A 27,951-nucleotide genomic window follows, 5' to 3' on the forward strand; every position below is an offset into this window, starting at 1 on the left:
CCGCCACGTAAGACCTCGAGGAACATCTGGACCAATCCAGACCGCAAGCACAGCAGGACACCTGTCTCCCCCCGCCCCTCAGGCCACACCTGCTGGGGGCAGGTCCTCAGCAGAAGGGGCTGCAGCAGCCCTTCCCCCACCATGTAGAACCATCACCACGGGCCTCCCTGAGGACAGAATGTGGACAGACCTCAGGGCAAAGGAGAACTCCCTGCGGATGTCACCACACAGCAGGAAGGCCCAGCCTTAACAGTGCGCTGTTCATGCAACGGGGAGCAAGGCCACTGTGTTTGTGAAGGTGTACGCTCAAGCCCAAGTGTGAGGAGGACAGAGGACTCCACTGGTGTGACTCAGAGCCCAGTGCTGGCCCCTACTGTCCAGGGCCTAGCAGTGGGCCAGGGGTGCCCTCAAGGAGAAAGGCTCTGAGTCAGAGTCACGACTACAGTGTCAAGATTCACAAACAGAACCAAGTGAAATGAGAAGCCAGAGCTAACACACAATGAGTGAGTGTTTCAGGGAGTGGGCAGGTGTGGGGGTGAAGCAAGGTAGTCACATCTGCACCCCGAGGCCGACAGGCCATCTCCTTCCAAGGCTGGCAGTGTGCAAATCCTCTCACCAGACCTCTCGCCAGGTAATACTGCACGAAGTGCTTCCAAGTGATTTCCTTCCCAGGATCTCGGAAATAGAAGTAGAGAAATCCTGCAACGACACCTGCCCCCAGCACGGCCAGACTGCGGAGATCCTTGTCGTCCCAGGGCACCTTCCCCTGCAGGGAGAGAACACAACATGGGTTACACTGAAAGAGAGTGGCTCTCTCACAAAAATGTCCTTTCACAGACGAGGGAGAAGTCGCCAAGCCCTCCACCTGAACCCCCCCTGCCACTGGCCTCCATGGGCGCAGCATCTGCCGGTGTGTAAGGCCACAGCAGCTCCCAGGCCACTCGGGAAAAGCAGCTAGCCTTCCTGAGACCATCGCTTCTCTGGGTCTTTAAAAACTCCGATGGAGATCTTAGTTTTAGAAATTAAATCCACTGCTTAGAATCTCTGAATTAGTTTGTACAAAGCCCAAGCCCTCAGTGATTACTTCCTCAGAAAAGTGACAGGCCATCTGGAACTGGCCCTTACGGACACGCACGAACCTTCTGCATTCGTTTCCACCAGGCAAAGTCATCCCGCTTTCCTCCTCTCTTCCCTCCGTCCGCTCCAGGACCAGCATCCTTTGGTTCACTAGTTCCTAAGAGAAAACAAACTCTGACCTCAGGGAATGGTCACACCGAACTGCCCAGAGAAAGAGGATTCAGAGAAGAGAAGAACTCTTCCAAAACACAATTTCCCCAACACAGCTGCCTTGAGATAAACGGGGAGCGTAAAGCAAGTGCTGCGTGTGGCAAGGGGCAGAGCTTCTCAAGCTGAGAGGAAAACCTGCAGTGCCCTCCTGGGATCAGGGCAGGGGCCAGGGTAGTGGAGACTGCAAGTCTACACCAATCCCAGACAGTCCCAGACAAGAAGGGAAATTTACAACAGTTTCTTGCGCTTTCTGAAATCAGAGTGACTGTGTGTGTGCCAGGTGAGATCTAGGAGGCATTACCTTTTGGTTTGCTTTTTTCTGGCTGAGCCTCATGGCTTTCAGGATCTTAGCTCTCTGAACCTGGGCCCTTGGCACTGAAAGCATGAAGTCCTAGTCTCGGGACAGCCAGAGAACTCTTTAGGCTGGCACTCACGTCATCACCCCTCAGAACATTTGTGACGCACAGACTAGATGACTGAACCCAGTCCCCAAGCCTCTTTCTTAACGTGTGCGTGTAAAGTAGTAACAGCTCAAACCACACCAGGGCACCCCCAGAAACACTCCTGGAGCCCCCCTACCCTTCCATCAGGTGCCAAGAATGTCCTGGGGGGATGGGTCTCACTCAGGACACACCCATCTGTGGTCTAAAGCTCCCACTACCTCCAAGTACAAGCTAACGGTCAGGTGGCCTGAACCATCCGCAAAGCTGGGCATAGGCAACTCAATCAACTATTCCTCCCATTAAAACATCCAGAAGGCATTTCAGCATACACAGAATGACAAGGGGAAATAACACAAGATTGTTACTCTGGTGCAAAACCAGAAGGAAAGAGTTGAGAGTAAAGAACACACAGGAATGTGTTTTCCCAAAAGAACTTAAGAAAATAACCCAAAACAGAAAAAAAATCATTCCCCTGAGAAAAGAAAAGGTAGAAAGACAGAGGCGTGAGACAAAAATCACTTCTGTGTCAGTCAACAGCAGAAGACACAGGGCCTGAGCACGACATCACAAGAGTTCCCGGAGAAACGGGGCCAGAGCAGCCCCTGATGTACAGGCACCACAGCAACAACCAAAACTCAATGCCTGGAAGGCCAAACTCAGGACAGGGTAGAGCAAAGATCTGCATAAACGTGAAGGACAAAACACGAAGTCCTACAGTCACAGCGAATCACCTCCCAGCGAGCTCTGCACGCCTCTTCTCTCACGATGCTCCAGGCTCCCCAAGCAGGAAGACACTACTGCACACCCCCCACGTCACCAAACTTATGATCAAAGATAGGTTTGTCGAGGCTTCAGATCCACACAAGCTTTGCAGGTGCAGAGGCCCGAAGACAAAGGAAGGTAGTGAGGCCATGTCCACAAACCAGTGAAGGGAAGGAAGTGCTGAGACCACCTGCACACAGGCCCACCTGCTCGCCACCTCCCACGATTATCCCAAAATTAATGAATGCTTCAAAAATTCTCAAGTGTGGGACTGCCTTGGTGGTCCAGTGGCTAGGATCTTATACTTCCACATCAGGAAGCCCAGGTTCCATCCCTGGTTGGGGAACCCAGACCCCATATGCTTGTGGCATGACCAAAAATAAAAGTTTAAAAAAAATTAAAAATTCTCAAATGTAAAACTTTGATAGTCTGATTGGTCAAATTGTTCCTTTTACGAGCTGTTTTATGAGCTGTTGCATTTCTAATTCTGTGTTTCTTCTCCTCCTCTTAAAGAATTTCTCAAACCCATAGGGAAAATGATGAGATTCTGGCACTTTAAAAGCACGCGCCACACTCACACAAGCAGCCAGACTGTCCAACAGGAAAGGAGTAAGGGAGAAGCCGATTTTCTTCCTGGCTTCAGCCTGGTACAATCGACACACACCTCCAAGTCCAAACTCTGCAAGCCTCCCCACACAGGTTCTCCGAGACCCACTGCACAGCCCATAACCTGCGCTCAAAGGGCACATGTGCTCCAAACTAACTGCAATAGACATGAGGTCCCTGTCCTGCTTTCCAAACATGAGACTCAGCTTAACCCTCAGATGTGCAGAAACAAAGCCTTGCTCCCCAGCATTCCCAAAGATTCACCCACCACTTCCTTCTGGAACACCTTCTCTCTTTTGCCACCTTCACTGATATATTAACACTGCAAAGACGTGGGGCAGGTGACCCAGAAACGGGAGAGGAACTAGGTGTGACTCAATACATATATAAGCTAGAAGAGGAGCGGCCTGGGTCTCCTGGGCCGTCATGCACACTGTCCCTGCTCCCCACAAACACAGGGCACCAAGGAAGCCACTCTCAGGTCCTGTGACCTCATGCTGCTAACGATGGCAGGAGAAAGACACATACCTTTGGGTGGTTTTGAACACAGCCAATGGGAAACTGACGCCAGTCTTATCTGCAGAGCCGACTGCTGAAAGCGGATTCCCTGGAGACACTGAAACGGGAGACAGAATTAGTTTCCACAAATTCTGATGCAGCATCTTCTCACAGTGGCAGTTCCAGGTTGGAAAGGACCAGGATTCGAGTGCAGGCATAAACCTGAAGCCTTTACCTGCTTTATCTCATTAAAAATATGATTCAATGTGACTTCCCTGATGGTCCAGGTGTTCAGACTTTGCCTTCCAATACAGGGACTGTGAATTCAATCCCTGGTTGGGGAGCTAAGATTTGTGGCCAAAAAACACAAAATATAAACTACAGAAGCAATATTGTAACAAATTCAAAAAAGACTTTAAAAACAGTCCACATCAAAAAAAAAAATCTTTAAAAACAAATATGATTCAAGCAGGAGAAACAGAAACTACATTCAGTGCAGAAATACATGAAGAATTTTTATAGCTACAGCTATCAAAAAAAACTGCTAAGTAATCACTTCCTGCCTGAGGCAATTTTTGTCACTGAAGCTATTAAAACAAATATTAATAACTCTTAAAAACAAACATTAAAATCATGTGAAATTCAAAAACCAAAGGGTATTACGATTTATCTTTGATCAGCCACAGGTCAGTGGTTTTGTCAGGAAAGCAAACATTTTCTGCCTGCTAACTTGCTCCAGTTGTGTCTGATTCTTTATGACCCTATGAACTGTAGCCCACCAACCTCCTCTGTCCATGGGTTGCTGTTCCCTTCTCTAAGGGATCTTCCTGACCCAGGGATTGAACCCATATCTCTTATGTCTCCTGTACTGGCAGGCAGCACCACCTGAGAAACCCTGTATTTTCTTGAGTTCTCAAAAAGGAAAATGACAGTTTTTATTACCATAAGCTACTAACAATACTTAACATCAGTTAAAGACAGGATGAAAGACAATTTTGGTTTCTCACTATCATAGGTCAAAAGCCATTATAGGAAAAACGAGTACAACAGAAGCCACCACAGTAAAAAAAAAAAACAGCTCTAAGCAGTCACTGAGTATTAACTGCAGCCAAAATACCTCAACCAGGACTTGCCTGGTGGTCCCCTGGTTAAGAGTCCACCTGCCAATGCAGGGGACACAGGTTCGATCCCTGATCCGGAAAGATTCCACATGCCAAAGGGCAAATAAGCCTGTGGACAGCTGCTGAGACCCTGCTCTAGAGCTCATGCTCTGAAACAAGACAAGCCACTGCAATGAGACGCCCTTGCACCACAACTAGAGAGTAGCCCCCCGCGCAGCCACAAAGACGCAGCAAAGCCAATATAAATAAATACTTTATGGGGAGGGAGGAGGGAGGAAGGTTCAGGATGGGGAACACATGTATACCTGTGGCGGATTCATTTTGATATTTGGCAAAACTAATACAATTATGTAAAGTTTAAAAATAAAATAAAATTTTTAAAAAATGTGAAAAAAAAATACTTTAAAAAAAAAAACTGTTTTAAATGTTGATCCAGGGCAGAAACCAACACATTATTGTAAAGCAATTATCCTCCAATTAAAAATAAAATTCTTTTTTAAAAAGGTCCATAAATGGTTAAACAAACAAAAAACCCCAACCAAAGATTTGGATTGTTCCCAATATTTTATTATAATGAAACTGGATCCATACATGACGACTCTTGTGTTATTTCAGCCGTGTCGTCTTTTAAGGTGGCAGGCTATTCCCCAGTGCAAACACCATTTCTTAGTAATTATTAATTTGCTGATAAGCCCAATCATTCACACATCCTTATCAGAGGCCTCAGAGCACTAAAAAGTCAGGTAAGCCATGAGAATGTTATTGAAATCCGGGAAAACCATAAACAAGGGGCTCAGGAAGGAGACACAGCAGTAATGGTGATGAGGCTCCTGGAGCCTTTGCTCCATGAGTGTCCCCTCCCCACACAGAGCAAGTCACCACACACAAGGGGACCAGAACGTAATGTCACACAGGTTGTCACGTCACCGTAAGGGGAGGCCTAGACAAAGGCTCACAGAAGAAGATGGTCCTGGCCCCCTCTGCTCCCCAAGGCCCTCCCGTGTCGGGTGGAAAATGCAGAAGTGAGGAGAGGGAGGTGAGGGCCTGAGGTAAGGTGACTGGGAGCCAGCGGTATGTGATGAGTGCTCTGGCACCCAGCCCCCAGGGTTTCCCCAGCACCTCCCCAGAGAGGGAGCTGGGGCTCCTAGAGGTGTTAGGAGGTCTCCAGCCCTAGAAAGACAAAGTACGATCATCAGGCCTTCAAAACTTGAGAAACATCCCTCTCCTTTATTTCATGACTTAGTGTTTTGATTTGCTTAGGGGACCACAGTAGGTCAGATACAGCTCTCAAAGACAGGGATCTACCACCCATTCTTGGTGTCTGGATATGCAAAGCCAGCATGTGAAGCTGTGCACAGCAGTCTTCCCGTAACAGGCAAAGTGTCACTGTCCTTTATCAGGTCACGAATCAGGTGACTCCAGCCTGTGTCTCAGATGCACACAGGTGCAGCCCCAGCAGGCGCTTGCAAATCTGCTGGCAGTTCCTGCTCAAGCCTCACATCCTTCAGGAGTCGATTACCCCACCTCTCACAGCGTGGCACTCATCCTCCTCCACCCTTCTCTTCACTGTCTACTCCTTCTGTTCCGTTTCCTTCTCCTTCATACCTCCTAATACGCTACCTACATGTTGTTGTCTGGTTCTCCTTCTGGAGTGGAATGGACAATGTAGGAAGCTCAGTCAATGAAAACGTAACTGCGAGAAGCATCCAAAACATAAGATTCCCCTTGAGGAGTACTGACTGCTCCCACACTTCTTTTAACCAAAAGGCAAACTGCGACTTCATCTCCAGCCTTCCCACGCCAGGTCTAGCCTTCAAGTCCCTCAAAGGAGAGCTCACATCTGTTCCAGATGAGATGCCGTGGCTAATAGACTCCACAGCGGAACAGCTTTGTCTGGAAAGGAATTCAAAGATCATCCAACTTCCTCCCTCCCTAACTAAAACCACTGAGCTCCATGGAATTCAGAGCCTCATGACACAGCTGTGTTGCACCCCTCAATCACTGCATTCCATCCAGCTAACAACTTGAACAGTCCCCTGAGTTGCCACACAGCCACAGATGAAAGGCTCTCCTTTCACTGATATTGCCAAAAACAATCAAACTGACAGTGCACCATCCCCAAAATGAAGAGGTAAGAAGGAAAAGTTCACTCCTGGAAACAGGACAGAAAACAAACGCATGGGCCCCCTTCTTCCCCTTTCAATACTGTCTGAAATCAAGACAGCTTTCTCTGACCAAAATCCAGAGGCTCCACATCAGTCCGCCACAAAAGAAATCTACGTGATCACTGTCCCCCTGGGATGCTCAATACAAAAATAAACCTTAAAATATGGTCTACTTCAGAGAATCTAACCCAGAGGAAGGCGTACAATACAGAAGTATCTAAAAGCGGAGATACTGACTAGCTATGCTCTAGCGTCTCCTCTCCTATAAAACAGGGTTTAGTGCAGCGCCTACCTGCCGGACGGGGATAAGACTTAAATGAGACATTCCCTGTAACGCCCTCAGCATGAAACCCCTCAAACAACGTTAGCTATGATTACAGTGTAGAACTGGGCTCGACGAATGTTGTCTGAATAAAAAACACGTAACACTTTACAAAACTGTATCATGACGGAGAACAACCCTGTGATACTGAGCAGAAGTGGTATCACCGCTGAGCCCAGGAGGAAACCACCTCGCAGTCGGAGCCAGAGTCCGAGAAAACAAGGTAGGCTCACAGCGGAACAAGGCTTGAACGCAATTCGCTCAACGCGGCTCTTGGGAGCGGGGAACAAGAACGCAGGGGCAGTGGACAGGGCACTGAGAGGCTGAGGGAACTTTCAAAGAAAAGGGCGTAAGAGGCCACAAGAAGGAAAGCAGATGGAGACCTGTTTGGGCCAGCGGCAGCCGCCTCAGCCGCTGGGAAGGGCTGGAGCCCCGGGACCAGCCAGCTGGCCGGAGCTGTGGCCGCCGCCGACGCGCCTCCGCTTTTGGGGCTCCGGTTCGCGCATCTGGTTCCCTCACCCGCTCCCCGCGCCGGTGGCGCACGTGGATGGCGTCACCGTGGCGTCGAGAGCGACCACCGCCCCCGCCGCCCGGAATCGGCGGGCGGCGCCTCCCCGCTCACCTGCTGAGCGGTTCCGAGCGCCCTCACGCCTGCCCCGAACGTCCTGCCCCCTCGTGGGCCAAGGCCGCACCGCCACAGCAAGGCGAGCGGCCCCGCTACCGCCCTGCTGCCGGCCGCCGCCACCAGCCGCTGCGACATTCCCCCTCAGACCTCGCGCCGCTCGGCGCGCGCACGCGCAGTGCAGCGGCGAGTAGGTCATAGGGCACCACACCTCCAGCGGACCTCGGGGTCTCGCGCATGCGCGGTGAGGCCAAGGCGCCTAGGTGGGGACCTTGCCTCAGGTGTCTACTGTCGGACCTGACTCGGATCTGAACGTTTGCGCCACCTGCACTACGGTGGCAGACGCGGGCAAGGTGCTGAGGAGACATCCTTTAGACTTACTTTAAATCTGGAGTCCTCCTTGGGAAGCGGCGTACACCACCCCGCCTGTCCGCCGACTCCTTGTGGTCCAGGTACAGCGCTGGGAACCGGTTCCCGAGGAACCGAAGACCCTGGGCGGCGTGTGCTGTGCGGTATTACCGCCCCTCGCGGAGTTTTGTTTCTGCTTCAGGGAAACCCAGTCCTGCTGTCCAGGGATTAGGCCGCTCTGATTGACTCCCTGGAACCCAGAAGGAACCGGCCCTGTCCTGGGCTGTATCGTGGGCCGGCCTGTGCTGAGCCGGTCACGTCCCCGGTGTAGTCATCCTGCGCCTCGGGGAAGCCCCAATTTCTCTTCCCCAAATTCTGCGAAGGGGCATGGAGTAACCACAGGCTTTCTCGCCCCTGAGACTGCTGTGGTTAGTACACACCGGCGGCAAAGATGCCTGGGAAAAGGTCCCTAAACGCCGCAGTCATCCGGAGTGCCAAAAGGGAAAGGAAAGCAATCACTCTCGACGTGAAGTTAGAAGTGTTAAGACGTTTTGAAGTGGGTGAGAAGCTCAGCCAGATCGCAAAGGCCTTAGGCCTTGCTGCCTCTACGGTGGCAACCATCAGAGATAATAAAGAGAAAATCAAAGCGAGTTCACAAATAGCCACTCCTTTGAGAGCCTCCCGGTTGACTCGCCGCCGAAGTGCAGTCATGGAGACCATGGAGCGGTTGTTGTGCGTGTGGCTTGAAGACCAGAGCCAGCGAAACGTGGCCCTGAGTGTCACCGTTATTCAGAAGAAGGCCAAGAGTTTGTTTGATGACTTACAGCGTGAGCAAGGTGAAAGCTCTCAAACAGAAAAGTTTACTGCAAGTAAAGGGTGGTTTGTGAGATTCAAGGAACGCCACTGTTTGCCCCACTTCAAAATGAACATCTCAGCTCCTGCCAAGAAGGATGAATATCCAGAAATACTGAAGAGCATCATTCAGGAAGGTGAGTACACCCCCCAGCAAGTTTTTAATGTGGATGAGACAGGTCTTTATTGGAAAAGAATGCCTGAAAGAACGTTTCTTTCAGTAGAAGAGAGAGCTGAGCCAGGATTTAAATCATCCAAAGATCGCTTGATGCTGCTTCTTGGTGGCAACGCAGCTGGGGACTTCAAATTGAAACCCCTATTGGTGTACCACTCAGAAAACCCCAAGGCTCTGAAGGGGTACTCCAAGCCCAATCTGCCCGTGATTTGGCGCTCAAGCAGAAAGGCCTGGGCAACCAGGAGCATCTTTCGTGAATGGTTCACATATTTTTTTTGCCCTGCCATTGAGAAATACTGTGCCCAAAACAACCTGACCAACAAAGCCCTGCTCATCTTAGACAAGGCACCATGCCACCCAGTCAATCTGAACGATCTGTCTGATACTGTAAGAGTGGAGTATCTTCATGACAGCACAGCTGACTCGATCCAGCCCATGGGTCAAGGTGTAACCTCTGCCTTCAGAGCTCATTACCTGAGAAGGACTTTCGAGCACATCCTAGAAGCAACAGATGGGGAGGATACAGCAGAGATCAGGGAGTTCTGGAGAAACTACAGCATTGTGGACGCTGTGGACAACATCGCAGTAGCCTGGGGGGAGCTCAGACCAGCAACAATGAACAGTGTGTGGAAGAAGATTTGGCCTGAGTGTGTTCAGTTCCAGAGTGCTTCCCAAACAGATGGCATTGCACAGCTTCAACAAAATATTGTGATCCTTGCCAAGAGTGTGGCTGTTGGAGAGGTGGGAGAAGCTGATGTGGACCAGCTGCTGCAGTCCCATGAGGAGGGTTTCTCAAATGAGGAGCTGATGCAGCTGGAGCAGGAGCCCGCAGGAGAGGAAGAGGAGGGTGAAGAGGCTGCCCCTGCCCTGCGCCAACTAACCACACGGGAGCTGTCAGCAGCCTTCTCACATTTTGAGGCTGGCTTGCAGGTCCTTACCAGTAACAGCCCTGATGCTGCATGGAAACTGCAAGTTTCAAGAGCAATCAATGATGCAATAAGCTGCTACAGGGAGCTGTACAGTGAGAAAGAGCGGTGCTCCAAACAGCTCTCCTAGGTGACCTCAGTGCACAACACACTCCACGGCAGGAAGACCAGACACAACAGGGCAACCTCCTGGGTGACGCCTGGCCAAGTCTTGGCCTCCAGATGTTTAACATCCTTGGAAACCCTGCTTCTGGTACATTCATTTTGACACTAAAGAACATCACATCTTGTTACTGAAATTGTGCTTAAATATGTGCTTTAAGAAGATTGAAAGAAAAATCCAGGAAAAGTTATTTAAAACACACAATGAGACCAGCCCTGCTAGACACTGAAACACACTATAAAACCTCTGATTGAATCAAGGAGGTACTCAAATGTGTAGAATACAATAGAAAGTCCAGAAGTAGATATAGATAGGTTTTTTTTTTTTTAATAGTGCAGGACAGCTAGATAAAATTTGGCAAAAGCTAATTAGTTCACACCTCACAGCATACACAGAAATAAACAGACGAGGGATTTGAATCTAAAAGCTGAAACAATACAAGTGCTACACAACCCATGGATATATGCCTCTTCCCCATGGGTGATCAGAAAGATCTTCTGGAACTCGAAGTCCAGGTGAAATTTAAGATTAATCAATTTGATGATATGAAAATGTAATAAAACTTTTCCATGAGGATAAAAGAGGACAGAGTCAAAGGCAAATGATACACTGGAAGAAAATTTCTCACAGATAATGAGTTAATATCTCTGATATGTGAAGAACTCATAAATATTGAGAAGAAAATACCAAAAACCCCATGGAAAAGTAGGCAAAAGATATAATTCATAAGCAGGTAAATTAGTGCTTCAAACATAAGAGAAGTGCAGATGAAACAACACTCATACCATTTCTCATTATTCAGATCAGCAATAATCAAAAGTATGGCTACATACTCCACTGGTTAGGCTGTGGGGTCAGAGGCACCCTCATTCACTGCTGGTTCTAACACAAACTTGTACATCCCTTACAGAAGAGTATCAAGCACTAATACAAAATATATTTATTTTGATTTAACAATCCCACTTTTAGGAGGATACACTTCCAACAAAAGAAAATACAGATGCATGGATTTTGTTGCAGCCTTGTTTGTAACTTCAAAACCTAGGAAATAGCCTGAAGAGTCTCATGTAAAAAGTCAAATATGAAATGGCGCTTGTACACAATGGAGAGTTAGACAGTTGTAAGTGATGACAACTACAATAATAAGAGAACAAGGAAGAACTCAACTGATGTGGAGTGGTTTCCAGGATATATTATTAATAGAAAAAAAGCAACATCAGGAGTAGAGTATGCTACCTTTTGTGGAAGAAAGACAGGGAATAAGAAAATATGCATACATCATACTCATTTGTACAATAAGAAACAAAGGTGGGAGAAATCAGACTAAAGAGATTGGTTCCAGAGGTGGGAGGAGATATAACTTTTGTACCTTTTATGAAGTTCTGACTTTGGGGACCATGTTAATATACTGTACAAGCAAAAGTAAAGAAGGATGGGGAAGTAAAGCAGTGGACTGCCTGAATGGAACCGTATTTCACAGGAACTGCACACCCACAATGAAGAAGCAAAAGCAAGTACTTTTTGACTGTATGCCCTCGGGCTATAGACAAATATTAAAGGCTCGTGAGTAGCCTTGTTTCTCACCAGCGTAAGTGAGCAGTCCCAAAGGTGCTTTCTGTGTACTGTCGGACTGAGCAAATAAGTGTACTCTGGATAAGGGAGCCAGCTCTCTCACTGTCGAGCAAGGAAATAATAAACATGAAAAAGGGAAAGAATGACTTGTGTTGTTTTGAAATTGGAAGTTTCACTGTGAACTCATGGTTTTTAATGTTTATAGACCAAAAAAGAAATAGATAAGGAGTACTATTTCCACACTACTGAAAGGACCTCTGGGCAGTGATCAGCCCAAAAGTGAGCACACCCAACTATCACACCCGTCCTCCACCAGAAGGTCCCAGGGCTCCTTGGAGAGATGACTGGTGTCAGGGCTGGGACTGGGGCAATTACTAACTAAGCCTGGAACACTTTCCTGTGCTAGAAAGTAAGAAAGTGCCTAAAGAGTGCCAGGAAGATGTCAGTCAGCTGGACCAAGTGGACCAGAGCGTTTTGAGCAGGATAGATGACAAATTGGACCCACCCACCACTTTGGTGGGTGGAAAATCCCACCAAAAGGGCAAAGCCCGAGTCCAGTCAGAAAAACCCACACTAAAGGAAAGTCTTCAGAATAATTTGTCTGTGATTTTCTGTGTCAGAGTCCTGAACCCTTCCAGATTAAAGGCTAAAATGACATGGCAACTAAGTGGCTGAATTTGAACACGGCTTGCTGTAGGCTTTACGGTCAGCATCCACGTGAGCATCCTGATGTCATGGCCACACCATAGCTGTGGGAGGCATATCCTTGCTGGGGTAACACAGGAGCACTTAGAGGCAAAGGGGCACCATCTGCAACTTCCACCAGATGGTTCAAAAGAAAGTGTGTGGAGAAAGAGTAAGGCAAATGGGGAAAATGTTAACATTCACGGAATCCAGGAGATGGGTACCTGGGAATGTGTTTGCAGCACTTCTGTAAACCTACAGCTGTTAAAAGTTTAAGAAAAACTCATCCTCGTACCTGAAGTGGGTGGGTGGAGACCGCATGCTCCCTCTGACACAAAGTGTGGCTTTAGTTGTTTGAAGTGGAGGCGCTAGCGTGGACCCACAGACAGCCCACACACACCCTTCCCCCACCCCTTTGCCGCACACTCCTGATGTTTCTTTGAGATCATCCTCAAAACCAGAGGTCGTATCTCCAGAGAGAAATGTACATACACAGAGGTTGGAATGTCATTTGGGAGGGGGTCTTGGGTTCTCCTGAGCTCCAAGGGCCCTTTCAGTGAGTCAAACTTGAAGACCGGAAGTGCTTCTGGGAGCTAGACCTGGGACCGGCACTGCTTGCATTGAGTTAACGTGACAGTCTTCCCTCTGGGAGGACTCAGGAGAGAGGACGTAGGTTCTGTTACAGAGCCAGACTGGGCTCAGCACTTCCTGGAACCCAAACAACCCCAGAGAGTGCTTTAGTGCAGCCTACAGAGGAGGTGTCAGCACACTGAGGCCAAGGTCAGGTGCCCCATTTACACCTGACCCTGTGGGAGGGGCCTGTGGGCTCTGACTAACCCTGCAGCAAACCCCGCCCTGTCCCCAGCACCCAGCCCATACGGCTCTCCTGGGAGGCCTGGCCATACTAACTGGTTCCTCTGGGTTCTGGCTACTGTGACATGGTCTCAGAAAGACCTACACATGATTCTGTTTAAAGAATCTGTCACCCAGAAGGGGGAGGAGGAGAAGACGTGATGTGAGAGGAAGTTTTAAAAAAAGAGTCAACTTTGCCCAACAAATGGCTACTGACATTTCTTACGGACATAGTGACTGTAACTGGAATAACACAGTGCTGATTACAGAGTCCATTTGGGAGAAGCCAGGATCCCTGGGACAGAAATGCGATGCCGCAGTGAGACGTACAGATGTGAGGTGTAGGAAGAGGGCGCTTAGCCTTTAACCCCCTAGACCCAAGAACGGGAAGCAGGGTGGCCCCATGTGGACCAACCCCCACACTGACACTCTGAACAGCCCAGCACAGTCGGAGGGTGGCCTAAAGTCCCTGGGCAGGGCTTCCGTGGGGTGCAGAGGGGCAAGGAGGGGTTGGCACTGTCCTTACCCACCCCCCACATTGGCTCAGCCAGCCTCCCTGTGGGCCAAGCCTCTCCTTGCACTTCCCAGTCAAAGGTAATGGATGTCCAGGTGACTGCCTCCTGCCCACCAGCCACCCCAGGTGTCAACAGCCAAGCACAGTCCAGGGCAAGGAGAAGGCCAGCAAGGCTAGGGCAGCCTTCCCCTGGACGGTTCCCACAAATGCATCTTCCCCACTGGGTCAGTCCTCCATGCCCGGCTCCCTTTGCCGCTGGTGGCAGGACCTCCCACACCCCATGAGTCCTGCCTGGTGCTCCCCTGAGCAAGTATTTCCAGTGCCTGATCTCAGTTCCCCAAACAGAAGGCCCCGGTTGGGGGGGTCTCCGAGTGATCCGGAGCCCTCCATAGGCACACTCGGGCCAGGTCTACTGTCCCCTAGCCCTCTCACCTAACCTTGACCTGCCAGGGGCACAGTCCCGCCCAATACCTGGAAGCGCACTTCCTCGCTGGGTGGGACCCCCTCAGCCACCCAGCATGAAGCACCAGAGTGAGCTGGGCTGGGCCAAGGCAGGGGCGGTAGGAGGTGAGATCTCCACAGCAGCCAGTAGCCGCTGGAATGGTCCTGCTGGCGAAGGCCCAGAGAACCCGGGGGGCAGGGGCAGGGCCCTCGGGAGACAGGGATGAACACAGCCCCAGCCAGGGACAACCAGGGGACCTCAAAGAGGCAAGGGGCTGGGGGAGGGGCCTCCAAGTAGAACCCATACCGTCCACCACAGGTAAAAGTCAGGCTAAGACTGCATCCTCAGTCTTGTCGGCACTCCCTGGAAGGCTTCCAGGATTTCCAGTGTAGCCAGGGCCCAGTAGCCTTGGTCCCAAGGTGGGCAGGGTAGGGTGGGGGGCTCTTGACCAAAGGGGAGGTGAGGGATGCTCCCCCCACCTGACCCTCAAAGCTCTGCAGTGGAGGAAGGGTGCACGTCCTGGCCCTCACAGCAGCCCACCCAAAAAACAGACGCCCCAAGCCCCAACACGCACTGGGGGACGGTGGTCCTGGTGGTGCTGGCTCAGCAGTCGGGGGGTCCAGGGGCTAGACCCTAGGTCTCCAGAGTATAGGAAACACCTTGACTGTGGCAACGGCCAGCAGGACAGACAGGCCTAGAAGGGCTTCCATCGCTCAGGCGTCCAGGTCTGGACCAGGCTCCCGGAAGAGCGACTGCTTCCGCAGGGTGAGGCGCGCACACCTAGGGCATGTGGTGGAATTGTCGTAGTAGCAGTCCCTGGGGGAGACAGGAATGGCCGTGAAGAGGGGGCTCCACAAGCAGAATTGTAACCCTGAGTCTTCACAATATTCCTTTAACAGACGGGAGCCTGCAGCAGTCTCATCCAGGTGTGCCAGCCAGGCCTGTATCCCATACCTCTGTATAGACATCCCAAAGGGCCACACCTATCACCTGGTACCCTCTGACCCTCTTAGTGACTCCCCTCCCTGACCTGTTCCCACTACCATGTAAAGCACCCCCCGCTCAGGGCTCTGTGGAGGTGCACATGGTCCCCATGGCAGCTTAAATTTTTGAAGGGGGCACAGAAACATTTGACAGGACACCTCACAAACTGCCAGCTCAAGGTGGCTCAGAGTTTCAACACTTTGTGCTACAGTCCTTACTGAGACCGCAGTCCAGCTCTGCTGACCAATGAGGTTGAGGGTCACTCTGAGAAACAGCAAGGGCCAGGAAAATCCAGTGTGGACAGAAACGGGGTGGTGGGGTCCCATCTGAGCCCAGTGTGACAAGCCATGTGGGCCCCACAGGCACACGCCTACTGATAAGTGTACTTAAAGAGTTCACATATCTTCTTCCCACTGCTGTGTATCATTCTTCCAAACATCCACAAGGCTTTAGGACATAAATGCTTCCATTGTTGAACCTAAGTACTTAATAAATAAAACTGTTGGGTATTTCTTGTGGCCTAGGGATGTTTGGAAAAAAAAAAATCACAAAAACTAGAAAGCTTAGGAAGCTCCAGCCTCAGTAAACCTAAGTCCCATTTGAAACCAGGTGGCAAAGGTCAAGCCCCAGCCTCTCCCCACCTGACACTCCCAGCACTCTCTCCCACACCTGTCATCCACCATCTACGGAGGCGGACGCTCACACAGACCTGTGGAAGACAGCAGAGCAGTCGGCGCACACGGACGTGTGGCTGTCGAAGGGGAATAGCACATCTCCCTCCCGGCAGAGCTCGCACACAAAGCCCTTGGCCTGGCACCGCTGCGGGCAAGGCGGGGAGGTCAGTGCCCACTCCCAGGTAGGGGGGCACATCCTCCCGAGCCGCCCTCCCGCCTCCCCACCTGGCTTGTAGGGGCCCACCTCACAGTCCAGTTTGATGTGCTTGGCAAACAGCGTGTGGGTCTCAGCCAGTGAGCAGCCCAGCCGGCCCGTGTGCGTGTCCAGCAGGTCCTGCACCGAGTACATCTCATCGTTCTCCACAAAGTGCTGCCGGTCCTGGAGCTGCAGGCACAGCCATGTGACCCCGGAGCCACCAGGCCAGGGCCCTTGCCTGACCGGAGCCCTCTTCCCAGCTTTATCTTGTCCACACATCTCATCACACAATACGCTGCTTCCTACTCTTCCTGCCGGCCCAACCCGGAGAGTGCACTCGTAGGTGAGGGCCAGGTCCCGCCCACTCTGCTCCCCAGGATCCAGAACACCATCGGCCCGCAGCAGGCACCCAGTGAGTGCTTGCAAACAAGTAAGTAGGTGGGCCTCGAAGTGTTCTGTGGTTGGCCATCCCTGGGTCCACTCCATGGAGGCTCCCGTGAAGGCTGCAGGGTGACAACCCACTCTCTCAGTGCTTCTCATGCTGACAGAAGCAGGGAACACTTTTGTGGGTAGAATGCTTTTGTGGGTAGACTTGGTGTTCCCTGGGACAGTGTGGAGACCCTCTGCTGATGGCACAGCACATGCGCAGTGTCAAGTCTTCCCCTCACGATCCTGGTCTGTTTCCTGCCCTCCTGGAGGGCCCCTTCCCCACCCCACCCCTCCTCTACCCCGGGGGGCGGGTGGACTGACCTGCAGGAGCAGGCGCGCTGCCATGGCCTCCCTGCAGGTGATAAAATATGGCTTCATGAGCAAGATATCCTGGCGCAGCTTCTGTGGACAAGAGGGGCAGGTGGGCATCTCTGGCCAGAGCAGGGGCTGTGCTGGGCATGTCTGCATGGCCAGTGGGGGTGAGGCAGGGCTGGCTTTGTGGGAAGCTTTGTCACTTTACAGTCTGGGTCAGTAGAGGACCGTAAGTGCATTCCCGTCCCCCCACGACAGTCCCAGCTTTGAGGCCTCCAACCGAGCTCAAGGTCAAGACACAGTTTCCCCACCAGGCAGGACCCTAAGCTTCCATAGTGCACAGTTGCTCCCCGTCCAGCTCCACATGCACACACACACACCTTGGGAGCGCCTGAGCTTGCATCAGACTGCCCAGTTGAACCCAGATCCCCTGCTCAGCTCAGTGGCCCTGTGCCTCAAGCTCCTCCCCACCAAGTCCCATCCCTCTCCGCACCCACCTGAGGCACACCCCACCCCGCCCTCCTGCTGAGTGCCAAAGAGAGGACCCCCAGTCACACACAGCTCCTCAGAACAGCGACCAGATGTGGCTGGGCCAATGTGAGGCTGCTCTTGACAATACACACTGGGACGCAGTCTAATACAAGACAGAAACGCCACACGATGTGTCTCAACAATGTGCACGAAATAAAAGACATCACTGAGATGAACTTCACCTCATTTTTCTACTGTGGTTGCTACAAAATTTCAAACTGCCTCTGAGCCTCGTGTGCTATTTCGTATTGTGACTGGACAGTTGCTCTAGCGACTTTAACTTAAAGGGCAGTGGGGGGGGGGGGGGGGGCAGCGACACAGGTGGCATCTCCTCACACAGCTGCGAAAGTGGAGCAGGGTTGCCCCACGCCCGCCACTCCACTGTCTTACCCGGATCTCTACCAGCTCCTCCACATAGTTGAACAGCAGAGGATTGATCTCCCGGAGCCGGAGCACTGGCCTCGACATCATCAACGCCAGGTAGCGCATGCTGCCACGGGACACCTGGGCCAGAGGGGCGGAAAGGTGGCACCTCTGCGCTCCGCCCCGCCCCTGCAGCACCGCCGCCCTGTCTCGAGCCCCGCCCCACTCTGCCCCACCCCGAGGCCCCGCCCCAGCCTGTGCCCTGACCCGCCCCCGCAGCCACGCCCCATGCCCCAGCGCTCTGCCACGCCCCAGGCCACACCACGCCCCCACCCAATCCCCAGGGCGGCACCCCTCGCTCCCCGCTCTCTCTCTCCGCACCTTGCGCGGCTCGAAGTCCCAGTTGTGCACCACACGCGCTGGGATGACAGCCAGATCGTTCCAGTGGCAGTGACTGCAGTAGTACTGGCCAGTGTAGTCGCACTGCCGGGCCTCACTGGGCACGCCCCCTGTGGAGGAGATGTTCCAAAGTCAGGGAGACCTGAGAGGTCCCCTCCCCCAGCTGCACCAAGGGTTCCCCACCGCCTGGCCCCGCCCCTGACTCGTCCTCTTCTAAGTCGCCCGGCTTCCCGTTTCTCATCAGTAAAACGAGACAGTAGATGGGGAATCCCTTGAGTCAATGTCAGTATGTTTCTAGGAAGGCCTGACACACAGCGTGTGAGTGCAGTGTGGTCTTCCCATGGGGTGGGTTTTCTGTGATGATGCGGTCACAGGAGAGAGACTAGCCCAGCCCTGCAGGGACTCCTAGGGGAACCTTGGTCAGGTTGGGCGGGCGTGAAAAGGTGCCAAAAGCAGTCCTTTTTGGCTTCCCAAGGAGAGGAGCTCAACTGCGCATTCCTCCCATTTACTCACGCAGCTGATGGCAGGGCACCCTGCCCAGGACAGCTCCCCTCAGCCCTGCGCCCTGCCCAACTCCCACCCCCCACTCCGGGGGCACTCACGCAGAGAGATGGGTGCTCGGCACTCCGCACAGCGGTAATCCTGGCTGTCCAAGCCTGCCTCAGGGCAGATGTTCAGCTCATACTCGGCCTGGTGGCTGACTTTGGACCGCACACAGGGCTTGGAGATGAGGTTCAAACACTTGCTGTGACAGCGGTAATAACACCCTGGGATGGGGGCCCAACAGCATGCCTCTTAGGAGGAGGGCCACTCTGCAGCCCAGGCTGACCTTCAGCTTCCAGGACCCCCAGGGGGCTCCACTCAGCTTCCCAGATCAACCCAAGAGCCTCTCCAGGTGCCACTGCAGGTCCCCAAATGTCCCCACCCCAAGCCTTGCCCTGAAAGTACGTGCACACCTTTCCCCCAATTTCAGACTCAGAAGTCCAGGGGCCTACCAGCCATGCCCACTGGGATACCCAAGGAGATCAAGGCCAAGCCATCTAAGTGAAACCCGGCTCTTCCTACCCAAATCCACCACAGCTTCCCATCTCAGATTTCAGGGACTCTGTCTTTCAACCTCCTGAGACTACAAACTGGGAAGTCATCCCGACTCCTCTCTTACACCCATGTCCAGCTATAGCTGCACTTGGCCCTTCTCATCTGAATGTCAGAGTCTCACCCTGGTCAGAAGGCCATCATTTTCCCTCCCCCATGCCATACTCAGCTCAGCAGCTGGAGTTAAAACCTAAGTATATCCACCCACATGGACCCAGTGCACTTAGAGAAAAGCCCCCTGCCACCTCTGAAGTACCTCTATGCCACGCTGCTCTCAACTCCTCATGAAATACACTGGACACACACTGACCACAGGCCTTTGTACATACAGCTCCCCTGCAGAAATGTTCCTTCCCAGATATGCTCCTGGTTTGCCCCTAACCTCCAAGCTTTTTTATTAAATGTTACATGAAGCCTTTTCATTTCACCCTAAAATAGCAGCACCCCACTCCCTGACATGCTTGTGCCCCCCTAGCCTTCTTCACTGTTTCTAACACACCACATTACTGACTCATTTGATTTCTCATCCAGAGCAAGACCTCCAATACAGTGATGTGTCTCTACAATGTCCAGCGGGGTGGCCACCAACCTTGCATGGCTACTGTGTACTTGGAACATGCACAGTACAACCGAGGAGCTAGTTATCTATGTTCAATAATTTAAATTTGAAGAGTCACATGTGGCTAGTGGACTCGAGCCCAGTGAAGGCAGACACCTGGGTCTCTCATCTCTTGCTACACCCACCACACACTACCGGGTTCTGCAAATAATGAGGACACGATAGAGAACCCCTCTCCCCGGAGACCTAGACTGCCAGCCCAGAAGGGCAGTCTGGTCTCCGCCCACCTGTGCAGGTGTACCAGGTCTGAATGAGGCCCCAGATGACTGTGTTACACTTGTCACATGTCTGCTTCACACTCTTGCTCTTCTCCTTGTAGAAGCGGTGCTCGAGAAGGACTCGAATGTTGGGCTCATCCTCATTGGGGTCCTAGGGAGGAGACCAGGGAAGGGTCACAGCTCCTTCTGGACACATGAACCCCTTGACTGCATCTCCCAGGCACCACATAGCAAAGGTTACCACAGACCCCTCCCTTTACAATAGGACAGGGTGCCCGGTCAGGCCTGGTCCACTGAGATTACAGACCACCTCTGTTCCTAGTTGCTGCACCAGGGCCACATTAGGGCCAAGGGCACGTGAGCAGTACTGAGGGGCCCTTGCTGCCCTCCCTGCTTTGTTTCAGCTGGCTGAGAGCAGACCCAGATTGGTGGAAGCTGTCCTGGACTTGCCAGGGAAGAGCAGAGCAATAGAAAAGCGGAACCTGCGGTCTCCAATGCCAGTAGCTGCCAGATAGGCCCAGGGAACCCGCAACACATCCACGTGAGTAAATCTACACAACCAACTCCTTTAAGCCACTGTCTTTCGGGCTGTCTGAGCCCATACCATTGCCTTACCTATATTCTAATGAAACTACCACTGTCCAAAACCCATGGACTCATGAACCAGACTCAAGGACTACATGACGGACCCCAGCGGTTATTGGCTTCCAGGATCCATGACCCCTTCTGTTGTCATCTTCAGGGAACCAGGCCACACTCTGGGTCATGTGGTTCAAGGTGGGACTAACTCACCCACCTGCTTCAGTAGGTGGACACATGACCCAGGACTACAGGCAGGATCAGAGCTGGGTTGAGGGCCCATCACTCCCCCAGCCTCCAGTTCAGCTCTGGCTGCTGGTGAGGGTGGACCGGCACCTACCTTCAGCTCCTGAAGCTTCAGCCGGAGATGGATGAGTCTCACCACGGCGTCCTTCTGCTTCTCTGAGTGCTCTGGAAGGTCCAGGATGACCTGCTTGCACTCCTGGATGGCCTGCCGCAGCTGCTGGACATCAGACGCCAGGAACAGGCCCTGCTCACATGGAGGGGGAGCAGTTTGGGGACAGTGATAGTCAGATTGTGTGTCGTTGGGCCCAGAACAGATCTCCCCACCCATCTCGAGCCCCGATGGCCCAAAGACTTGCTCAATGCCCAGGACCGTCAGCAGCAGAGGCAGGCCCCAGGCCACACCACCTGCCCACTCTCTGGACCTGTCCACCCATGGGCCTCTGGAGACCTAACTCATGGTGTTCTTCAAAACACAACTTCCCTCTTTTAGAAATCCAATTGCTCTTCTGGCTGTGCTATCTCACTTGCTTCTACAGAACTTCCTCTTGGATGAAATCAGGGGAAATGACACTTGTTTGTCAAGAAGGAGAGGAAGTGGCTTCTGGTTCAATCGCCAAGCTCAGAGACACCCCTGGCTGCCACCTGCCCTCAGGCCCAGCACCTCACAGGCTGACCCAAGCTCGGGTCCAGCAAAGCCCTAAGCTTGGGCAAGGAGACAGGCCAGGTGTCAGAGCAGGGCCCCAAGAAAGGGGGTCACTGCCCGCAGGAGCGCAAAACAAGGGTTCAAACACATAACTGAGAGGAGTGTATGTACCTACAGAATGTAAAGTTAAAGGCCACATGACCAGCAAAATGAACAGCAAACGAGAAATGGGGGCTCAGGCGAATCTTAAAGTCCTATGTGAATGTTACCATAGCATCTCTCTCAAACAACAGTTGGAGATAGTTTGCAAAGATTTTGAAACTTTAAAGGAATTATTAGAGCCCTTTAATTAAACAAACAAACAAACAAACACCCCACAAGGTTTTCATGGAACAAAACCTAGCTCAGACAGGAGTGGCCCTGCCTAGCTGAGCAGGTGGTGGTGGGCAGTGGCCGCCTCGCCTTCACCCTGCAATGGACGACAGGATTCCCCAGGACCCCAGATGGAGTCAGCCCCCACATCTGCTTTGTAGTATCCTGCATGGAGGGGAGAGAATGGCTGCCCAGGAGGACAGAGCCCAGGCTCCCAAACACCGCATCCAACCCATTCCCACAGGCCGGCACATAGGTATAGGGTGGGAGCCAGGTGTCACGCAGGCCTCAGACTCCACGCCTAGGAGACCCGGCTGAGATGGACGTGGCCAACTCTTCAAACTCAGGGAGGGTGGGGGGGGTGGGTCACCTTGTCCACCCACAGACCCTGAACCTTACCACGGGGCGAGCGAAGTGGTCCTCAGACAGGCCAAGATCCATCACACGCTCTGGGCAGCGGAACTCTGGTTCCCCGGGAGGCAGCTCAGGCAGGCGTGCTGCAGCGGGGCAGGTGGGGAGGGTGGCAGAGAGATGAGTCAGCCCACCACCCCAGGAGGGTGCTGCGGAGCCCTCAGGGAGCAGGGAGCCCACAGAGGTGCCCAGGGAAGCAGGTCTCTACTCTGGGGTGAGCCCTGCGTGCACCTGCAGAGGACCCTGTGTCCTCGTGGCGACAGGACAGAGCCGTGCAAAACCAGGGCTACAGAAACATTCCAGTTTCTAAGGCTCACAGCTTGGGTGTGCATCTGTGGACTGGAGGAGGACCTCTGAAGGGCTACACGCTGGAACATGGGAGCCCCTGTGTGGACTCTGGCACCCTGTGGGCTCAGTCTGCAATCTCAGGGCTCACATCCTGCTGACCTCTCACCCTGCAGGTCTCGGCTCTGAGTTCACACCCCAAGTGTTCCCCGAGGGCGCACCTGCTGTGTTCGGCCCCTGGGACACGGCAGACAAGACAGTGACACATCCCCGCCCAGGGGCGTGTTCATTCTCCTGAGGATGGACCAGGGGGAAGCAGTCTGAACTGTGAAGAAGCCACCTGCATGCCCCCAGGGAGGAACCACCTGAGGATGGGGGCTGGTGTGAGCAGGGCAGACCACCTACACAACCCCACCCCCGGAATCCACCTTGAGAAGTAATGTCCGGGGCCTCCTCGCCAGCCCCCTGCTCATGCTGCTGCTTGTTGAAGGGGTTGAGATGGACCTGCCGGAACCGGGCGAGCTTCTCGTCATATTCCATAGCACCCCACCTGCGGACAGCCGGGAAGAGCAGAGGTGGGTATCCAGCACTCAGGTTCACTGGGGTCCCCTTCCCTTTTCAAGTGCCTGAGGTATCAGAGGGGAGACCTGGCCCCTCTCACTTCCCAGAGGGTCCAGGCCAAATATCCCCACACCACGGCCTCCCCCCCAGAACCCCTCCCCAAGCCAGCTCAGCCCCCACAGCTGGCCCCTCAGTGAGAGCAGTGATGCCCAAGTCACCGATGGGGCAGGCAGGGCTGGGGGTGCCCAGCCAGACCTCCAGCACAGAGCCCCTTTGGTCCCGTGCACATCGCCTGGCCAGCCAACACTCAGTGTCTCCCTCTTGCCCAGGACCCAGGGTGCTCCTTCCTTGTCAGAGCACTCAGAAAGCCTGGCCAGCAGAAGGCTCAGTGCTGATGCCAGGGCTCAGGCCTGCCCTGCCACCTGCAGTGTGACCCAGGGCAGGACCGACCTTAACACTGCCCTGTGGAGAGGCCTTCTGAATGCTGTATGACCACCATGCGGCCTGAGCCCACGGCTGGCCCCACACCCCGGGACCCAAGGGCACAGGCAGCTAGTGCTGAGCTCACAGCTGGGAGCTCAGCAAACCACAGACACACAGGGCTGGTGGCTCCTAAGACAGAGGCCCACACTTAACTAGCTGACCCACATTCCTTAGCTTCTCTCTGCTCCAAGGACAAATGAGTTCACAGGAGGCTGAAAGATGTTTTCAAAACTTTGTAGGAAGGACATGGATGTTGGCTGTGCTCTGCTGACACCTGGGTTGCAGTCTGAATAATCTGTAATTATAAAAGGCAATCCTATGACTCCTGTGTGCCCACACACACACTGAAAGGAAAACTGAGCCAGCAGCGATGGCCCGAGGCCACCCTCCACCCGTAGTGTTGCCCTGCACCTGGGTGGGGACCCCCACACCTCTGCGGGACCTGTCTGCCTCTAGAGGGATGTGGGTTGAAAGTTCTGGACCAGTAGAACTGGCACCTGCAGACCAACTACCTGTTGGTCAGAGCAGGGCAGGACATGGTGCCACGAACCCAAATCCCTATCTCCCTTATAACTTGAGGTCTCTGGGAAGCTCGCAAACTGTTCAGCTCTGATGCCCAGTGCCTCACCAGATGACAGGAACCACAGTGCCCAGGGAAGCCTCCAGAATGCAGGGGAGACCCAGCTGTCCCGATACTCACCAGCCCCTTCTTCCCAAGTGGTGAAGAATCCCTGGGCTGCTCACCCCCAGGCTTCATTCAACTGAGACACAAATAAACTTCTGTTTAAACTACTGTTATCAGGAGGAGGATTTCTGTCTCTTGCAGCCAAAACAGATCCATACTAATGACCCCCAACAGACTGTGATCAGCAGGCAAATTGGCCCTACTCAAATCCACACTCTATCAGCTCTAGCTGTGTGACCTTGGGCAAATGCCTAAATCTTTCTGTGCTCTTGAGCTGTCATGTTTCAAGCGGGGATAATAATAGTATCCGCTGTAAAGAGTTACTGTCTAAACGAGACTACAAACTGGAGAGTAAGCACAAGTGCATGGCAGTCAGTCCAGCCCCCAAAGACTGGAGGGTCAGGAGCCACCCCCATGGGTCTCTCCTCAGAAACCTCTCAGCATTTTACAATACAGCCAGAGGCATTAGAGAGAACAGGATGACATTCCTGAAAAAACTAGAAACAGACTTGCAATATGATTGTGCAATGCCACTCCCAGGCACACATCTGGAGAAAACTGAAATTCAAAAAGATATACACACCCAGCATCCATCAGAGCACTATTCACAATAGCCAACACATGGAAAGAACTTACATGTCCATCAACAAATGAGTGGATAAAGGTGTGGTACAAATACACACAATGGGGAGAAGGAAATGGCAACCCACTCCAGTGTTCTTGCCTGGAGAATCCCAGGGACGGGGGAGCCTGGTGGGCTGCCATCTATGGGGTCACACAGAGTCGGACACGATTGAAGTGACTTAGTAGTAGTAGTAGTATACTGTATTGGTGTTTTGCTTTCTGGCTTACTTCACTCTGTATAATCAGCTCCAGTTTCATCCACCTCATTAGAACTGATTCAAATGTATTCTTTTTAATGGCTGAGTAATACTCCATTGTGTATATGTACCACAGCTTTCTTATCCATTCATCTGCTGATGGACATCTAATTCTTTAAAATCTCTTGCCCTCTGATCAGCAATGGGGATTTGGTTTTTTGGAACATGAGTCCAGCTTCTTCCCAGGATTGTCAGCTTTCCCAATAAAGCTATCTTTGCTTTTACCCCAAAAAAAAAAATACACACAATGGAATGCTGCTGCTGCTGCTGCTGAGTCGCGTCAGTCGTGTCCGACTCTGTGCGACCCCATAGACGGCAGCCCAACAGGCTCCTCTGTCCCTGGGATTCTCCAGGCAAGAACACTGGAGTGGGTTGCCATTTCCTTCTCCAATGCATGAAAGTGAAAAGTGAAAGTGAAGTCGCTCAGTCATGTCTGACTCTTTAGCGACCCCATGGACTGTAGCCTACCAGGCTCCTCCGTCCGTGGGATTCTCCAGGCAAGAGTACTGGAGTGGGGTGCCATTGCCTTCTCCGTCACAATGGAATATTAGCCATAAAAAAGAATGAAATAATGCCGTTTGCAGCAACATGGATGCAACTAGAGATTCCCACACTAAGTCCAAAAGACAGATACCATAGATATCACTTAAATGTGGAGTCTAAAATATGACACAAGTGAACTTATCAGCAAAACAGAAACAGACACACAGATGTGTCAAGAAAACAGACTCGCAGTTGCCAAGTGGGGGGGTGGGGGTTGGATTGGGGTTATGGGGTTAACAGATGCAAACCATTATACAAAGGATGTATCAACAAGAAGATCCTACTGTATAGCACAGGGAAATATATTCCACATCCTGTAATAAACCATAATGGACAAGAACATGAAAAAGATATCTATATCTGTAACAGAAGCACTTTGCTGTACACCGGAAACTAACACAACATTGTAAATCAACCACGTTTACATTTTTAAAAATACATAAAATGCACACGTTCTTAGGCCTTGGTCAGAAAGAAAATAAAACATGGCCTGAGGAGCTCAAAGGCAGGAACACTGCTCAGCTGCCCTCCTCTGGAATACAAGCCCTCCAGGAAATCGCATCTCTCATTAAGCTCCTGATGGGTAGGCCAGGCAGAGAGGCCATGGATGAGTGAGTGACTGGGGTAACCTGACCTCTTTCAGCCTCAGTTCCTCTCCTGCCAAAGTTAAGAAAATTGCATTTTCCAGGGAGAAGGGGGTGCCTGGAGCAGCCAGAAGGGGTCCTAATGCAGGGGCCCAGCAGACAAAGTGTGCAGCCACTGGCTTAGAGGAGAGCAATAGCCACCCTCACCACCCGACCAGGTTCACCCACATCTCACCCACATCTCAGCTCTGCACCCCAAATTCAGGCCTGACCTCAGACAGGAGCAGGCCAGAAGGTGGACACTGAGCAAGCAGCATGCAGGACACCCACTAGTCCACTGTCTCCCCTTCTCCAGAGACCTCCTCTCACCAGGGTCAGGGTGAGGAGCCCACGACTTTGCAACTAGAGGACCCTGAGAACAAAGCCCAACATCTCTCAGGCCCTGAGGAACACAGGGCTGAAGCTCAGATGTGCCCAAACCAGCCTTGCCCGTTCTGCTTGTGACACAGCCACCAGAGGTCCTGTCCTCACCCGGCTACCACCAGAGGTCCCTAAACTTTGCACCAGAGGGGACAGGGCAAAGATGCACCCTAGCTGCTCACGGCCATGAGGAGGCCTCCAGGACCCCACCGGGAGCAGGGCCGATACTGTCCCTTTAAGGATTGCTTGCCACTGAAGCTTGGCAGCGCCACCCCCACCTCTGGGTGACGCCACCCCAAGAGGGCCTCCCCCACCCTCACCCACAACAACAGCAGCAACATACACTCTGGGGACCCTCGCTAAGTGGCTCCGCACAGGGCCAGCTGTCTTCCACCACACCCCGTCCGTTTAAGAGATGAGGAAACAGGCTCAGAGTGGTCCAGCCCCAGAGCACCGTGGCACAGCCGTGGGGTCCCTTCTGCCCTCTCGCATCCCACAGACGCGCGCGGTGACAGCTGGAAGGGGTGACAGTGTGCCCGAGGACGGCCTTCCCAGCTAGACCCTGACAGAGCGGGATCGGGGCCGCTGAGGTCCCCAAACCCCTCTGCCCCCAGGTGATCGCCCGGGAGTCTGAATCCTGCTTTGCGCCCGGGCCTGGGCCTCGGCCGGGTTCCTCGCCCCCTACGCCCCTGTGTCCACTTCGGGAGAGAGGCTCCCCGGGCTCCGGGGCGCGGCGGCCCGAGCGTCCGAGTCCCCGCCACCCAGAACCCCGCCCGCGCCCCTCCCGCCGCTCACCTGACCACCGCCGCCCCGGTTACATTGTAGCCGCCCCGCCGGGCTCGTTACAGCGTATCCATCGCCGCCCTAAATACACTGTATCCGCCTCGCTCGCTGCTGCCTCCTGCGGTCGGGAGGCTCACGACACCGGCGGAGTCTGCGCGTCCCACTCCCGGACTCAGGCCTCCACCTCCCAGTCCAAGAAATGGGTGACCCTTCATGCCAATTGTTGAAGATGGTGTGAAATAAAATTCACGCTTCATGGAAGACAAGGAAAATTTAAACACGAAAAATTTCTTTGCCCTTT

General features: G+C 52.8%; 3 protein-coding genes across 8 annotated transcripts in view; 1 reads left to right on the forward strand and 2 right to left on the reverse strand.

The window, feature by feature from the left end:
• The window catches only part of LOC102276454 (mitochondrial inner membrane m-AAA protease component AFG3L1-like), a 23,822-nt gene extending 15,826 nt beyond the window's left edge, over positions 1 to 7,996 (reverse strand). Inside the window, exons 1-4 of one of the 3 annotated variants that reach the window (XM_070388489.1) lie at positions 7,827 to 7,996; positions 3,627 to 3,714; positions 1,140 to 1,234; positions 617 to 766 (exon numbers count right to left, since the gene is read on the reverse strand). In XM_070388489.1, the coding sequence (XP_070244590.1) occupies positions 617 to 766; positions 1,140 to 1,234; positions 3,627 to 3,714; positions 7,827 to 7,964 (471 nt within the window). In that variant the 5' untranslated portion in view covers positions 7,965 to 7,996. Of the gene's footprint in view, positions 1 to 616; positions 767 to 1,139; positions 1,235 to 3,626; positions 3,715 to 7,587; positions 7,729 to 7,826 lie in introns of those variants that run through there. The other 2 variants (XM_070388490.1, XM_070388491.1) reach the window with 2 other exon arrangements.
• A 629-nt stretch (positions 7,997 to 8,625) lies between these two features.
• Positions 8,626 to 10,257, forward strand: CENPBD1 (Putative CENPB DNA-binding domain-containing protein 1). The gene is made up of 3 exons (XM_070386769.1): positions 8,626 to 9,163; positions 9,320 to 9,383; positions 9,666 to 10,257. The coding sequence occupies exons 1-3, from the start codon at positions 8,626 to 8,628 to the stop codon at positions 10,255 to 10,257; spliced, it is 1,194 nt and encodes a 397-aa protein (XP_070242870.1).
• Positions 10,258 to 13,601: 3,344 nt separating this feature from the next.
• On the reverse strand, positions 13,602 to 27,780 carry DEF8 (differentially expressed in FDCP 8 homolog). 4 transcript variants are annotated; one of them, XM_070388498.1, is made up of 13 exons: positions 27,211 to 27,601; positions 24,455 to 24,515; positions 23,139 to 23,260; positions 22,414 to 22,511; positions 21,094 to 21,243; positions 20,184 to 20,325; positions 18,845 to 19,009; positions 18,225 to 18,352; positions 17,871 to 17,984; positions 16,959 to 17,039; positions 16,257 to 16,397; positions 16,048 to 16,157; positions 13,602 to 15,170 (listed from the first exon to the last, which is right to left on the reverse strand). In XM_070388498.1, exons 3-13 carry the CDS (start codon positions 23,248 to 23,250, stop codon positions 15,068 to 15,070), a joined length of 1,344 nt encoding a protein of 447 aa, XP_070244599.1. In that variant the 5' UTR covers positions 23,251 to 23,260; positions 24,455 to 24,515; positions 27,211 to 27,601; the 3' UTR covers positions 13,602 to 15,067. The 4 variants fall into 4 exon arrangements, with proteins under 4 accessions (XP_070244599.1, XP_070244597.1, XP_070244596.1 ...); XM_070388496.1 differs by lacking the exon at positions 27,211 to 27,601 and adding an exon at positions 23,920 to 24,049 and having other exon boundaries at positions 16,959 to 17,036; XM_070388495.1 differs by lacking the exon at positions 27,211 to 27,601 and adding an exon at positions 23,920 to 24,049.
• Between the last annotated feature and the right edge of the window lie 171 nt (positions 27,781 to 27,951).

The sequence above is a fragment of the Bos mutus genome, chromosome 18 (genome assembly GCF_027580195.1).
Source record: "Bos mutus isolate GX-2022 chromosome 18, NWIPB_WYAK_1.1, whole genome shotgun sequence".
In the NCBI taxonomy this organism is placed as follows: domain Eukaryota; kingdom Metazoa; phylum Chordata; class Mammalia; order Artiodactyla; family Bovidae; genus Bos; species Bos mutus.

What these genes read in the sequence shown, in the direction of transcription:
- CENPBD1 (XM_070386769.1), top strand. Translation starts at nt 8,626, where the DNA reads ATGCCTGGGAAAAGGTCCCTAAACGCCGCAGTCATCCGGAGTGCCAAA. An exon ending in GAAGAGCATCATTCAGGAAG is followed by an intron (nt 9,164 to 9,319) that starts GTGAGTACACCC and finishes GTGGCAACGCAG; the next exon opens with CTGGGGACTTCAAATTGAAA. An exon ending in AACCCCAAGGCTCTGAAGGG is followed by an intron (nt 9,384 to 9,665) that starts GTACTCCAAGCC and finishes CTCTGCCTTCAG; the next exon opens with AGCTCATTACCTGAGAAGGA.
- DEF8 (XM_070388495.1), bottom strand. An exon ending in ACCACTTCGCTCGCCCCGTG is followed by an intron (nt 21,244 to 22,413) that starts GTAAGGTTCAGG and finishes CCATGTGAGCAG; the next exon opens with GGCCTGTTCCTGGCGTCTGA. An exon ending in TGAAGCTTCAGGAGCTGAAG is followed by an intron (nt 20,326 to 21,093) that starts GTAGGTGCCGGT and finishes TCTCCTCCCTAG; the next exon opens with GACCCCAATGAGGATGAGCC.